The sequence below is a fragment of the Sinohyriopsis cumingii genome, unplaced genomic scaffold, assembly GCF_028554795.1.
Source record: "Sinohyriopsis cumingii isolate HCF-2022 unplaced genomic scaffold, ASM2855479v2 utg000131l, whole genome shotgun sequence".
NCBI classification, from domain to species: domain Eukaryota; kingdom Metazoa; phylum Mollusca; class Bivalvia; order Unionida; family Unionidae; genus Sinohyriopsis; species Sinohyriopsis cumingii.
The window spans coordinates 2,642,404-2,659,464 of NW_028315872.1; the positions used below are offsets into that span (position 1 = coordinate 2,642,404).

The following is a 17,061-nucleotide window of genomic DNA, read 5'->3' on the forward strand; positions in this document are numbered from 1 at the left end:
ATTTTTGCAGGAAAAACATCATGCTTATTGTTGCTACCAACAGTAGCATAAAATGCTAATTAATGCCTCATCCCATGGGTAGCCTCAGCATGAAGATAGTGTGTTCGGCTGACCAAAATCTAGGCCAATTTAAGTGCAATTAAATGTAGCCTGTAAACAGCTATAGCCTTGTGATACTTGTGACAACTGTAGTGAATTATTAAGTGACAACTGGATATAGATCAAAACGAGGACTATAATTGGTAGTTGGGAGCCATAAAACCTGACCGTGTTATATACCAAACTGTGTTATATGCAACCAAGTCAGTTAGCTGATGAAAATGTACTCCTCCAAAATTGGGGGTGGTGTTAATAAAAGCGGGCAGTAAAATACGTGCTTCATCGGCACAGTTACCATCTTAAAGTGATGCATATTAAATGAGAAATACACCTGTAGTGAAAACAGAGAAGACATAATATAATAGTTTACTTTATTTAGAGAACCATGAATTGGTACATATACGTGAATCCTGTTTATATATAAATGTCTAATGTATAGCATGAATAGAGCATCAACACCGTGTACTCACCTGCAAACCTCATCATATCCATTGAATCCACAATACAAGTGATTCCATCGAAAATATGCACAAACACAGCTTTAAAATATTCAATGATTTTGTAACAGGTCATATTGGTCTGAATTCAGTGGAAAAACATAGCACAATCACGTAACGAATACCGAAACACATTTACTTTAAAGTACGTTCCAAGTCGGTAAAAGTTAGTTTGCATTTTAAGCCACCATTGGTAGCATTCGTAAGCATAAACTTTTTCCTTACAAAAAGGAAACTTTCACAGCACAGTTAACATGTTCCAGTCATGTTGGAAAATGCAAAAATCCATCAGATTCCACCTCTTTTATTTAAGTCTGGTACTGACTTAATTTGAAGAAAAGTTCTTTACCATTACAAAAAGATTATAGTCCGCTTTCTATGATGAAGGGTGCATGCATTTTTGAAGTCACCGCTAAAGGACAGCTTTGGGGAACCAAGTGAATGCCCAATTTTTATTGTGGCGGCAACATCATATAATTATATTGCATGACTACGACTGGTATTTTTTCCATTTGCTGAGTAAGTTTTCATAACAGTCAGTGCTTCAAAGGTAAAGTTTCCTTTGAAATTTCAGCAAACTTTTTTATCTGGGTACATTTTTAGAAAGGAATTGGCCATTGTTTTGACTATTCTAGTTACTATCCCTCCATGCCTACTGAATAAACCAATAAGTAAGATGTATTTTTTCTTTTACATCTGTGGTAGCGTGATGCTGCCTTTCACGCATGTGTCTGAAAATTAACAAAGGGTCAACAGATGAAAGAAACACAGGTGTTCTGATGACAGGGATTATTACAGAAAACATGAGTGTTCTGAAGGATTTAGTTCTGAGTGAAAAGAAGAGGAATTTTACTTACCATCCACATACAAATGTCAGTCTTTGTAAATATATTAATTACTAGCGAGCGGCCAAAAATCCAATGAAAGATAGATTACGAGAAAATATCTCGTCTGGTTGATCTCTGTTACCAGAAATGTCATCAACAAAAAAGTGGATATTTCACAACATACAGAACTCATGCTAGATGTCAAGATAGGGCGGATTAGGATTTAACTGTTTAGATGGTTTGTCGGTATGGACAAAGAATTTGTTTATATAAAAATTGATAGATTTCAGTGCATTTTATATCCAGTTTGCGGCTTCCTTCATGGGACCTCTGAATTTCTGCACTCCAAACCAATGGTTGTATATAAAAGTTTAAACAGCCAACATTGTCACCAATAAAAAAAAGCCACATGGCATGTTTTGCAGCCAATAAGGAAAAACAATCCAAGTTTGCAACATTGGTGAAGACCTACATGATCCCAGAAAAAACTTTTAATGCGCTTTTTTTCCTTCTTACTTTTAAGAAGTAGAAAATACTTTTCGTGTACTAGAAAAATGCATATAAAATTTCAGGAGCCAAGCCATGATCATCTTGTATTATTCATATGCGATCTATTCCCCAAAATGACAAGAAACATTTTATGTATTTTTCGTACTTTTTAAGACTTTTTTTGTGCACAAGAAAAATACATGCATATGAAATTTTGGGAGCCATGCCATGACCGCGTTATACCCGAATTCGCGTTATAACAGAGCGAGCTATAGCGGGGTCACATTGTACATGTCGTTTGTGTTTTTAACAGGATGTGATTCATACATGAAGTTCATAACATGTGATCTATACTCGAATTCATGGATTTATTATATACAAGTACAGTACACAACAGATTATGGATAGTACTACACAAATATAAGTTGTCAATACACAAGTGTTTTTCAAACTAGTTTGTCTTCATCTAATCTAAAGCACATATTTTTATGCCTGCTTTTATTATCCCCACCCACCATATTTTAGGTAAATGCATCATTTTCTTCAGCTAACAGACTTGGTTTGTTATAGCATGGTTCGGTCAATAATATGGTCAGGTTCTATGAACCCCATCTACCGTGTTAAAGTGGGGTCAGACTGTAAATCGATATGACAAGAATTCCTTGAAAATATGCGGATGTTAGAGAAAGCCTTGTTCAGTATGGAAGGGCAAGGTTCAAAATCAAATGTGGGCCAAACTATGTTAAATTAGGCCTGAAGATGTTGAAAATCTCTTTAAATAAACTAATTTGGGCTGTGACCCATATAGTTCTTAAATGGTTATTGAATTGGAACAAAATTTCTGACATGTAGATGGGCTTAGAAAAAAGATGTGATTAGCTTTGACATAATGGGATGTAATGGACTGGGACACACAGGGACGTTATAGACTAGGACGTAAGGGGATGTGATTGGCATGGACATAAGGAGATAGGATGGACTTTGACATTTGGAAATGTGATAGGCTTAGACATAAGGAGATATGATGGATTTTGACATAAGAGGATGTGACAGGCATATACATAAGATGATGAGATGGACTTTGACATAAGAGGATGTGATAGGCATAGACATAAGATGATGTGATGGACTTTGACAAAAGGGGATGTGATAGGTATAGACATCAGAAGATATGATGGACTTTGACATAAGGGGATGTGATAGGCTTAGACATAAGGAGATATTATGGACTCTGACATAAGGGGATGTGATAGGCTTAGACATAAGGAGATATGGTGGACTTTGACATAAGGCGATGTGATAGGCTTAGACATAAGGAGATATGATGGACTTTGACATAAGGGGATTTGATAGGCAAAAGACATAAGGAGATATGATGGACTCTGACATAAGGAAATGTGATAGGCTTAGACATAAGTAGATATGATGGACTTTGACATAAGAGGATGTGATAGGCATAGACATAAGAGGATGTGATGGACTTTGACATAAGGGGATGTGATAGGCTTAGACTTAAGGAGATATGGTGGATTTTGACATAAGGGGATGTGATAGGCTTAGACATAAGGATATATGGTGGACTTTGACATAAGAGGATGTGATAGGCTTAGACATAAGGAAATATGATGGACTTTAACATAAGGGGATGTGATAGGCATATACATAAGGAGATATGATGGACTTTGACAAAAGGGGATGTGATAGGCTTAGACATACAGATATATGATGGACTTTGACATAAGGGGATGTGATAGGCTTAGACATAAGGAAATATGATGGACTTTAACATAAGGGGATGTCATAGGTATACACATAAGGAGATATGATGGATTTTGACATAATCGGATGTGTTAGGCATATATATATATATAAGGAGATATGATGGACTTTGACATAACAGGATGTGATAGGCTTAGACATAAGGAGATATGATGGACTTTGACATAAGGTAATGTGATAGGCATATATATATAAGGTGATATGATGGACTTTGACATAAGGGGATGTGATAGGCATAGACCAAGGAGATATGAGGGACTTTGGCATAAGAGGATGTGATAGGCTTAGACATAAGGAGATATGATGGACTCTGACATAAAGGGATGTGATAGGCTTAGACATAAGGAGTTATGATGGACTTTGACATAAGGGGATGTGATAGGCATAGACCAAGGAGATATGATGGACTTTGACATAAGGGGATGTGATAGGCATAGACATAAGGAGATATGATGGACTTTGACATAAGGGGATGTAATAGGCATAGACATAAGGAGATATGATGGACTTTGACATAAGGGGATGTGATATGATGGACTTTGACATGAAGGGATGTGATAGGCTTAGACATAAGGAGATATGATGGACTTGACATAAGGTTATGTGATAGGCATAGACATAAGGAGATATGATGGACTTGGACATAAGAGGATGTGTTAGGCTTAAACATAAGGAGATATGATGGACTTTGACATAAGGGGATGTGATAGGCTTAGACATAAGGAGATATGATGGACTTTGACATAAGAGGATGTGATAGGCTTAGACATAAGGAGATATGATAGAGTTTAACATAAGGGATGTGATAGGCTTAGACATAAGGAAATATGATGGACTTTGACATAAGAGGATGTGATAGGCTTAGACATAAGGAGATATGATTGACTTTGATATAAAGGAATATGATGAGAAAGATGGAGAAAGATGAGTAACAGCATGCGCCTATCTAAAGAATATGACAATCATCCAAATGATACAAAGTTAATTACATCTCCCATAATGGATATAAACAGAAGCTTACAAGAACATGTTGCTAATGACTCTACTAGGTGCTATACCACATAGAAACATATGTTTACATGAAAAATATTGCTAGCGACACGGCATTGTTATTTCACATAGAAATATAAGTTTATAAAGAGCACATTATTAATGACACTGTTAGGTGATATGTCACATAGAAATGCAAGTTTACGTAGAACATGATACTAAAAATACCACTACTTGTTACAGCACATAGAAATAGAAACTTCGATATAACATTATGCTAATGACAATGCTAAGCCTTGTCACAAAGTAGCACACATTGTTTATATATGTTATGAACTTATATTATGACACTTAATACAGTGGAACCTGTCAATAAAGTACACTGAAGGTACAGTAAATGTTATCCTTTGTGGCAACAAGTATGAAGGTGTCCTGTAAGCAGACTTAACTGAATGAATTTCATTCTTGTGATCTATACAGTTGAGCACTGTGTGTATGTTCTGAATCTCATTATCTCCATCTGATTAATTAAGCTACTCTAATTAACAAAATTCTTGGGCTACAGATTATTTCTGTTTATTCAAGTTAGTTTAATTTACAACACTCCTGAACTCCAGTTTATTTGAGTTACTCTAATTTCCAACACTCCCGAACTCCAGTTTATTTAAGTTACTTTAAGTTACAACACTCATGAACTCCAGTTTATTTGTTACTCTAATTTACAACACTCCTGAACTTCAGTTTATTTAAGTCACTCTAATTTCCAACACTCCCGAACTCCAGTTTATTTAAGTTACTTTAAGTTACAACACTCATGAATTCAGTCTTTTTAAGTTACTCTAATTTACAACACTCCTGAACTCCAGTTTATTTAAGTTGCTATAATTTACAACACTCCTGAACTTCAGTTCATTTAAGTTACTCTAATCTACAACACTCCTGAACTTCAGTCTTTTTAAGTTACTCTAATCTACAACACTCCTGAACTTCAGTTTAAGTTACTCTAATCTATTGAAGCCACTGTAATTTATAACTACAGGTTACTGAAGCCACTGTAATTTATAACTACAGGTTATTGAAGCCACTGTAATTTATAACTACAGGTTATTGAAGCCACTGTAATTTATAACACACTTGCACTACAAGCACACTAAATTATTATAAAGATGTCTTTACCACTCAGTTTTGGCCATATATAAAAATTATGTCCATTTTCCTATACCCACCTATCGCCAGCATGCTGTCTTTGAGGTCGCCAGACATCTCACTTTGTATTGTATTATCAATGTCCTTGTTTGCCAACTTAGCATATTCCTGGAATGTAGCACGTAGCTGAGCATAGCTTCTAGACACGAGGATAACATTAAACCTGCAACCGAAAGTGTGCATTACTAAGACTACAGGGCAAGATTAATGATTCTTTGAGAGGTCCATACAATTAGCTACAATAACAGTACAAGGTTAATATTTCAGCCATTTTGTCACTGTTTTTTATGCAAGTTTCATATAAAATGAGACAGTGACATCTGATAATAACATGTTCTGAATCACTTTGAACTGGCAACAATACATAATATGCTGCAAATAACACAGTCATTAAATGACTTGAATGTGGCATAGTATGCATCATTAGCAATGACTTTGTTGAATGTGGCATAGTATGCATCATTATCAATGACTGATAGATGTGGCATAGTATGCATCATTATCAATGACTGTTGATTGTGGCAAAGTATGCATTATTATCAATGACTTTGCTGAATGTGGCATAGTATGCATCATTATCAATGACTGATGGATGTGGAATAGTATGCATTATTATCAAAGACTGCTGAATGTGGCAAAGTATGCATCATTACCAATGACTTTGCTGAATGTGGCACAGTATGCATTGTGATCAATGACTGTTGAATGTGGCAAAGTATGCCTTATTATCAATGACTGCTGAATGTGGCAAAATATGCATTATTATCAATGACTTTGCTGAATGTGGCACAGTATGCATTATTATCAATGACTGTTGAATGTGGCAAAGTATGCATTATTATCAATGACTGCTGAATGTGGCACAGTATGCATTATTATCAATGACTTTGCTGAATGTGGCACAGTATGCATTATTATCAATGACTGCTGAATGTGGCAAAGTATGCATTATTATCAATGACTTTGCTGAGTGTGGCATAGTATGCATTTTTATCAATGACTTTGCTGAGTGTTGCATATTATGCATTATTAATGACTGCTGAATGTGGCATAGTCATTTAGTTTTATGTTGTATGGCACAGTAACACTTTCAATGTGTTTTGCCCATATAAACACTATAGTTACAGCTGATCTGGGCTGATCTGATGGTGCAACCAAACTTATACCCTTCTAGTTGTGAGTCCAACTCCTTAAGCACTGAACCACAGTAGCTTCTAAATGTGTGCATGAATTCACTATATAAAGCAAGTAAGACAATAAAGGTGTGCATGAATTCACTGTATAAAGCAAGTAAGACAATAAAGGTGTGCATGAATTCACTAGCAAGTAAGACATTAAAGGTGTGCATGAATTCACTATATAAAGCAAGTAAGACAATAAAGGTGTGCATGAATTCACTATATAAAGCAAGTAAGACATTAAAGGTGTGCATGAATTCACTATATAAAGCAAGTAAGACATTAAAGGTGTGCATGAATTCACTATATAAAGCAAGTAAGACAATAAAGGTGTGCATGAATTTGCAAGTAAGACATTAAAGGTGTGCATGAATTCACTATATAAAGCAAGTAAGACATTAAAGATGTGCATGAATTCACTATATAAAGCAAGTAAGACATTAAAGGTATGCATGAATTCAGTATATAAACCAAGTAAGACATTAAAGGTGTGCATGAATTTACTATATAAAGCAAGTAAGACAATAAAGGTGTGCATGAATTCACTATATAAAGCAAGTGAGACATTGAAGGTGTGCATGAATTCACTATATAAAGCAAGTAAGACATTAAAGGTGTGCATGAATTCACTATATAAAGCAAGTAAGACATTAAAGGTGTGCATGAATTCACTATATAAAGCAAGTAAGACATTAAAGGTGTGCATGAATTCACTATATAAAGCAAGTAAGACATTAAAGGTGTGCATGAATTCACTATATAAAGCAAGTGAGACATTAAAGGTGTGCATGAATTCACTATATAAAGCAAGTAAGACATTAAAGGTGTGCATGAATTCACTATATAAAGCAAGTAAGACATTAAAGGTGTGCATGAATTCACTATATAAAGCAAGTAAGACAATAAAGGTGTGCATGAATTCACTATATAAAGCAAGTAAGACAATAAAGGTGTGCATGAATTCACTATATAAAGCAAGTAAGACATTAAAGGTGTGCATGAATTCACTATATAAAGCTAGTAAGACATTAAAGGTGTGCATGAATTTACTATATAAAGCAAGTAAGACAATAAAGGTGTGCATGAATTCACTATATAAAGCAAGTGAGACATTGAAGGTGTGCATGAATTCACTATATAAAGCAAGTAAGACATTAAAGGTGTGCATGAATTCACTATATAAAGCAAGTAAGACATTAAAGGTGTGCATGAATTCAATATATAAAGCAAGTAAGACATTAAAGGTGCAGTATAAAAGACATACTTTAGGTAGTACTTGAATTTGTAACCACCAGACTCAACCTGTTCTCCCAGATTCTGGGTATGGTTATAGAAGAAAAAAAATCATGTTTTTCCACATATCACCCTTCAGTGAAACATTATACCTGGATTCATCAGTGCCCCATTTCTTTTCACCTGCATCAAGCAGTGCCTGGGCATCTTGCTTGGCTTTGTTGCGGTCAAACTCCTTACTTTCATCACGATTGGCCTGGAGAAGACTGACCAGTAGTCGTTTGAAGTGACCAGAAGTGTCACCTGCCACGTCAGCCTCAAGGTCCTTACCATACACTGGTAAGGAAGAAAAGTAAACATTTTCTTTAGTTTTTAAATAAAGTAGTCACTTAAATTTTTGTTCATCCACTCTACAATGAATGTAAATGAAGTTCACTTAAAAAAATAATAAATAAGAAACCTCTAATCTATAAACTAAATTCCTTGATACCTCTAATCTATGAACCCAATATGTTTGTCCTATTACAGCTGAAAGCCATATTAATTCATTTAATGATATTCACAGCAGGGTGAATAATTATTCATTTTACTTTGTTTTTATACCTTTCCCATGCTTTAACTTCTTTCAAATAATGAAAGCCCAACTTTAAAAGCACCAGATGCTTAAATCCAGATTTTTTTCTCTCAAGTTTTCAACTATTTACTATATTTCAAATTCCCAGGAGATATTGCTTTAATTGCAATCTTTTGTCTGTATGAATAATATGAGGATAATTTCAATAATTAATGTTTCCATGTACAATTTCATTGTAACATGCCATATTTATCCTTTAACAAGCCCAGAGGTTTGTAGGAATCAGTTATTGTACATGAAAGAACTGAATATTTGCATGTACAATGTCACTGTAACATGCCATATTTATCTTTAATAAGCCCAGATATCTGTAGGAATCAGTTATCGTACATGAAAGGACAGAATGTTTGCATAATAATAAAAATAATAACAATAATGGCTTTGCTTTCAGACAGTGACTATATTAATTACAAATGAAAACTACTCAATTAGTTACAAATGAAAACTAATCTACCTTGTACATATAAGATCAATCTAATAATATATTCACACACACAGACAAATGCACACACAAGCAAGTACACAGTAAATGCAGAAATGAGAATGAAGCACAGGAGGTGGGTAGCATAACATGTACTTTAGTACAGTACACCATGTTTGTTGTTGCTGATGATTTCATCAATCTAATACACCTATTATGGAAGGAAGATATGCTTGGAGCTGATTTACTATCATGTGGAATGTTATTCCAATTAAGTGCACCTGAGAACTGAAAGCTATGTTTGAAAAGCTTCTTTCTTCGCTTGGGTACTTTGAAAGTTTGCCCGTTTAATGATTATATATTTGGGGGTACCAGTAGATTCTGTTCTGAAAAATGTTGTTTAGGTAAGTGGGAGCAGATTTTGTAAAAACCTTGTACATTAGTTTGGCCTTTCTCAAAAATATTCTTTCATGTATTGGAAATACGCTGAATGTAAGCATTGCAGTTTGAATATTTTCTGTCTGCTGATCAAAAATTACTTTACATTTTCCTCATATTTGTATTTTCCATGCCCTTTCCTGTAATTTTATGTAGCAGATGTGATCCCCTATAGTAGTCGAATTGTGGTTGAATATAAAATTTCATTGTATCGTACTGTATTTATCCTTTAGTAAGCATATAAGGGCTGCATTTCTGTGTGCATATTAAGCACACAGGGACTGTATGTGTGCATAGAAAGCAGATAGGGACTGTATGTGTGCATAGTAAGCAGATAGGGACTGTATGCATGCATATTAAGCACATAGGGACTGTATTTATGTGTGCATATTAAGCACATAGGGACTATATTTATGTGTGCATATTAAGCATATAAGGGCTGTATTTATGTGTGCATATTAAGTACATAGTGACTGCATTTATGTCTGCATAGCAAGCACATAGGGACTGTATTTGTGTGTGCATATTAAGCACATAGTGACTGTATGTATGTGTGCACATTAAGTACATAGTGACTGTATTTATGTGTGCACATTAAGTTCATAGGGACTGTATTTATGTGTGCATATTAAGTTCATAGGGACTGTATTTATGTCTGCATATTAAGCACATAGTGACTGTATTTATGTGTGCATATTAAGCACATAGGGACTGTATTTATGTGTGCATATTAAGTACATAGGGACTGTATTTATGTCTGCATAGCAAGCACATAGGGACTGTATTTGTGTGTGCATATTAAGCACATAGTGACTGTATGTATGTGTGCACATTAAGTACATAGTGACTGTATTTATGTGTGCACATTAAGTTCATAGGGACTGTATTTATGTGTGCATATTAAGTTCATAGGGACTGTATTTATGTCTGCATATTAAGCACATAGTGACTGTATTTATGTGTGCATATTAAGCACATATGGACTGTATTTATGTGTGCATATTAAGCACATAGGGACTGTATTTATGTGTGCATATTAAGTACATAGGGACTGTATTTATGTCTGCATAGCAAGCACATAGGGACTGTATTTGTGTGTGCATATTAAGCACATAGTGACTGTATGTATGTGTGCATATTAAGTACATAGTGACTGTATTTATGTGTGCACATTAAGTTCATAGGGACTGTATTTATGTGTGCATATTAAGTTCATAGGGACTGTATTTATGTCTGCATATTAAGCACATAGTGACTGTATTTATGTGTGCATATTAAGCACATATGGACTGTATTTATGTGTGCATATTAAGCACATAGGGACTGTATTTATGTGTGCATATAAGGCACATAGTGACTGTATTTATGTGTGCATATTAGGTACATAGGGACTGCATTTATGTCTGCATAGTAAGCAGACAGAGACTGTATTTATGTCTGCATAGTAAACACATAGGGACTGTATTCCATACACAATGTCAATGTAACATACAATATTTTTAGTCTTATGAAAAGCACAGGGAACTGTAGTACTGCAGTACGTACTTATTTAAGTGCCCAGGTACAAACGGGTTAAAAGTTCATGACTTAATAGTGTGTGCACATGCAAGGTCATTGTAAAATATTTATCCTATAAGAAACACAAGGATATGTAACACTATAGCTGTAATGAGTATTGCTAAATGTGAGCCTACCAATGTAATTTTAACAGACTACTTGTTATATGATGAGTCCAAGGATGAGTAGTGCTGCAATGGATACTTGAGTATCTGAGCAAAAACTGAGTACATTTTAGAATCAACTCAAGAGATTGAAAGATGTATCACTTTTTTCTCATTCTCATAAATTAAATTTACCTTACTGCCACCACTTGGGCACCTATTCTATCTCATAAGTCATGTATATATGAGATTTATATAGAATATTACTTTTAAAACACAATGGGGGGGGGGGAATTACATATGATCTAATTATTAACTAAAATGATTTCATCTGCCATACTGTATTATTTATTACATTCTTGGATAAATATTTTCTGTTAGAATCCTTGAGTTTAATTTCACCTGCCAAATTCCTAATCATTATATATTCCCATAAACCTACAATTATTTATTCCAATGACCCTACAATGACCCTTTGTTACTGTAACAATATTTGATTGGTTGTAACATTTTATTTCAGTGGTCTGTCAGAGAAAATTAGCACAATTATAATATTTTTTACCTAATCATAAAATTTCATTCATAATCAGTAACTTAGTATCACAGGTTGATGGTTCAATGCAATGAAAACATGATGATAAATGTCTGCATTTTCTACTTTTTGACAAAACAATTTACAAATAAAAATTAATGTTGATTTCTTGGATCATATTGCATACTTGGGTCTGGTAATGAGGCTGTTGATTTCTTGGATTATACTGCATATTTGGGTCTAGTAACGCGGCTGTTGATTTCTTGGATTATATTGCATACTTGGGTCTGGTAATGAGGCTGTTGATTTCTTGGATTATATTGCATACTTGGGTCTGGTAATGAGGCTGTTGATTTCTTGGATTATATTGCATACTTGGGTCTGGTAAAGAGGCTGTTGATTTCTTGGATTATGTTGCATACTTGGGTCTGGTAATGAGGCTGTTGATTTCTTGGATTATACTGCATATTTGGGTCTAGTAACGCGGCTGTTGATTTCTTGGATTATATTGCATACTTGGGTCTGGTAATGAGGCTGTTGATTTCTTGGATAATATTGCATACTTGGGTCTGGTAATGAGGCTGTTGATTTCTTGGATTATATTGCATACTTGGGTCTGGTAAAGAGGCTGTTGATTTCTTGGATTATATTGCATACTTGGGTCTGGTAATGAGGCTGTTGATTTCTTTGATTATACTGCATACTTGGGTCTGGTAATGAGGCTGTTGATTTCTTGGATTATATTGCATACTTGGGTCTGGTAATGAGGCTGTTGATTTCTTGGATTATATTGCATACTTGGGTCTGGTAATGAGGCTGTTGATTTCTTGGATTATATTGCATATTTGGGTCTAGTAACGCGGCTGTTGATTTCTTGGATTATATTGCATACTTGGGTCTGGTAATGAGGCTGTTGATTTCTTGGATTATATTGCATACTTGGGTCTGGTAATGAGGCTGTTGATTTCTTGGATTATATTGCATACTTGGGTCTGGTAAAGAGGCTGTTGATTTCTTGGATTATATTGCATACTTGGGTCTGGTAATGAGGCTATTGATTTCTTTGATTATACTGCATACTTGGGTCTGGTAATGAGGCTGTTGATATCTTGGATTATATTGCATACTTGGGTCTGGTAATGAGGCTGTTGATATCTTGGATTATATTGCATACTTGGGTCTGGTAATGAGGCTGTTGATTTTTTGAATTATATTGCATCCAGCAATAACACATTAAGAAAGTTGTGATCACCAGGAATCAACCCAGTTTACACTCTTGGAATTGATGAAGATGCTGATGATGACTCTGTATCAGCCATTGTAGCCATTGTCAGCACGGTTCTAGATAGTGTAGCAGGCATTAGATTGTAAATACATGCTCAAAATGACACAAATTGTATTCTGTATGAGCATTTTGACCTAGCATTTTTTATGATACACTAATATGAACATCTTTGTGTATGTTGACACTTTTCACTGACTTGTACATGTACCTAAATGTTTACACTTTATGATTCATTGACTGGTACATGCACATGCATGTTTACGCTTTATGATTCATTGACTAGGACATGTATGTTACGCTTTATGATTCACTGACTTGTACATGTACGTGCATGTTTACACTTTATGATTCACTGACTTGTACATGTACATGCATGTTTACGCTTTATGATTCATTGACTAGGACATGTATGTTGCGCTTTATGATTCATTGACTTGTACATGTACGTGCATGTTTACACTTTATGATTCACTGACTTGTACATGTACATGCATGTTTACGCTTTATGAATCATTGACTAGGACATGTATGTTACGCTTTATGATTCACTGACTTGTACATGTACGTGCATGTTTACACTTTATGATTCACTGACTTGTACATGTACATGCATGTTTACGCTTTATGAATCATTGACTAGGACATGTATGTTACGCTTTATGATTCATTGACTTGTACATGTACGTGAATGTTTACACTTTATGGTTCACTGACTTGTACATGTACATAAATGTTGACACTTTATGAATCATTGACTGGTACATGTACATGAATGTTGACACTTTCTGCAGATGGTAAAACTTATTAATGTATGCTGTTTGAAAATGTAATTACCATAATATGATTCAAATTATTTCTTCATAAACATACTAGAATAAATTAATTACTACATGCCTGTCCAACAACACTGACATGTCCATTGACATAGACATATATATCATGTCTACAATGCAATATGAGTGGTCACACTGGCTGGTCAATATGCTGTAATGTGCTGAATGGAATATCATGTCCTGATTGGTCAACATGGTGCAATATGCTGAATGGAATATCATGTCCTGATTGGTCAACATGTTGTAATGTGCTGAATGGAATATCATGTCCTGATTGGTCAGCTTGGTGTAATGTGCTGAATGGAATACCATGTCCTGATTGGTCAACATGGTGTAATGTGCTGAATGGAATATTTTGTCCTGACTGATCAACATGGTGTAATGTGCTGAATGGAATACCATGTCCTGATTGGTCAACTTGGTGTAATGTGCTGAATGGAATACCATGTCCTGATTGGTCAACATGGTGTAATGTGCTGAATGGAATACCATGTCCTGATTGGTCAACATGGTGTAATGTGCTGAATGGAATACCATGTCCTGATTGGTCAACATGGTGTAATGTGCTGAATGGAATACCATGTCCTGATTGGTCAACATGGTGTAATGTGCTGAATGGAATACCATGTCCTGATTAGTCAACCAAACATCATAGACAATCTTAACTTTTCATTGTAACTTTCTAATTGATGTTCAATCTTAACTTTTCATTGTAATTTTCTAATTGATGTTCAATATTTTTGTGTGCTTATACTTAATATACTAGTAAATGCAAACTTAGTTTTTCTTATATTTGCAAAGTGTTCAGAAAAAAGATTGTATTCAAAATTTTCTAAATTTCAAACCTGTCTGGAAAGAAGTGGATGGATGGGTAAGCATGTTTTCTAAAATGGATACATATAGTGGCATTGGCATCATGTTGGCATGGCATAAATAAGTCGGCCACTTCATCTCAAATCTTAAATTTTGTATCCATTAAAACCCTACAGACAGGCCTGACACATTTTTTAAAATGTATGTGGTGGGCTCATTAACAAGCAGACATTTTCATAAATTTCTGTCAAAAGTTTGCAAAGAAGTGAGATTGGTTTATCTTCAAGAATGGTCAATCATTGGATAAATAGGGTATTCATCTCTAACAAAACTAAACACAAATATTATTTCCTTTGTATTTTCACACCTGAATTACCCAATTTGTATTTTCACACCTGAATTACCCAATTTCAGAAAATATTCTGCTGAATCTCACAGCATAATGCTTAGAAAATATCAAGACTGATTGGTAGCTAACTTACATGTTTTGTATGCTGCTTTAAAGTCCTTGATCTGTTGATTGGTGCGAGTGCAGATAATCTCTATAAGTACTTTCTCATCTGTTCCCAGACCCTGTCAATTTTAAAATGTAAAAATAAAACAATATTTAAAAACAATTCTTATCAAAGTAGATGCTAATATACATCTTTGTTCTATTTATTTAGAACTCCTCAAAGTTTTGCAGGTACTCTATTTACTGTATTTATAATACCTCAAAGTTTTGCAGGTACTCTATTTACTGTATTTATAATACCTCAAAGTTTTGCAGGTACTCTATTTACTGTATTTATAATACCTCAAAGTTTTGCAGGTACTCTATTTACTGTATTTATAATACCTCAAAGTTTTGCAGGTACTATATTTAACCCCAGTTTAAAACACCTCATAAGTTTTGCAGATATTAATGTTAATAAAGAAACTCCCATATGGTTTGAAATTCAAACAGTATGACAGTGTTTGGGACAACCAGGTGCTAACATTATAAATTAATGAATATAGTTTTTGGTATTTGCAATACCAATGAGGTTTTCCAATTTTAATATCAGGTGGGAGTGGTGGAATGCAAAAGGACCAGACAAATACTAAAATGCTTGAAAAAAAAGAAAACAATATTTTAGTCAAGAATATCTCATCTCAACTGAGTCACTATAATGAATGCTATGCTGGTATGTGATGCATGCCTGATGTCATTTGCTAAACATGGTACATGCATATCTATAGTGGTTATGGCAGTATTTCTCAAGTATTTTTCTGATCATTGGCAGAAAGTCCCAAACATGTTACAATGGTATTTACTCATAAAATTTTAATTCTTGCTGCCATGTGTGTAATGTAGGACTGTGACCCATTTCATTATACTTGCAGTTGTAGTGACCCATTTCTTTATATTCACATATGCAGTGACCCATTTCTTCATATTCACATATGCAGTGACCCATTTACTGGTACTCACATATGCAAGTATTTGTAATTTTGCACTTGACTCATGGTTACACTGAACAAATGTATTTGAACTTGGGACCGTCATGCAAGAAATGCGTAATCTTTACTGGTACCAAGTTATTTCTTTAAGCAAACATGCATGGCTGGTGTTCATGATATATATTTATTACAAAGTTTCTTTATGTTATTTTGTACATTTATTCTAAAACAAATTTTAGCCTCAGCACTTATTCTAATTCTTAAGAACAAATGTCTCAAGGTTATGCTGTTTTCTTAACATACACCAATGATGATGCACACACAAACACATACACAGGACTGGTGTGATTACAGAAGATTACACACATGCAAGCTGGATAAAATAAGTAAATTCTGTAAAAAAAATGATGTACCTTAATAGCCTTGTTGATACTCATTGCATCAAAATCTGCAGGAGACATGCAAAGTCCTCTAGCAATCTTCTTCAAACCACCACTCAACTCCCCGTCTAATTCACTTATCAGGTCCTGTAGGGGAGATAACTCATTAAAAAATACACAGGTTAATTAATGCATGTTTTATATACGACAGCAAGACTCAAATTAAATTGTTCAAAGTCTGGATACTACTGTGTCAATATATCCATGGTATATTCTTTTCCAATTTTTATCCTGCATATAGTTCATCATGTGCAACACAAAAGAGGACATTTTAATAAATGGAA

At 34.5% G+C, this 17,061-nt stretch overlaps 1 protein-coding gene across 1 annotated transcript in view; it reads right to left on the minus strand.

Moving 5' to 3' along the window:
• Window positions 1–17,061, minus strand: part of LOC149774820 (annexin A6-like) — an 83,871-nt gene that overhangs the window by 7,088 nt on the left and 59,722 nt on the right. Inside the window, exons 22-25 of the mRNA XM_089944737.1 lie at window positions 16,751–16,864; window positions 15,398–15,488; window positions 8,451–8,634; window positions 5,908–6,050 (exon numbers count right to left, since the gene is read on the minus strand). Coding sequence (XP_089800863.1) covers window positions 5,908–6,050; window positions 8,451–8,634; window positions 15,398–15,488; window positions 16,751–16,864 — 532 coding nt within the window. The remainder of the gene's footprint in view (window positions 1–5,907; window positions 6,051–8,450; window positions 8,635–15,397; window positions 15,489–16,750; window positions 16,865–17,061) is intronic.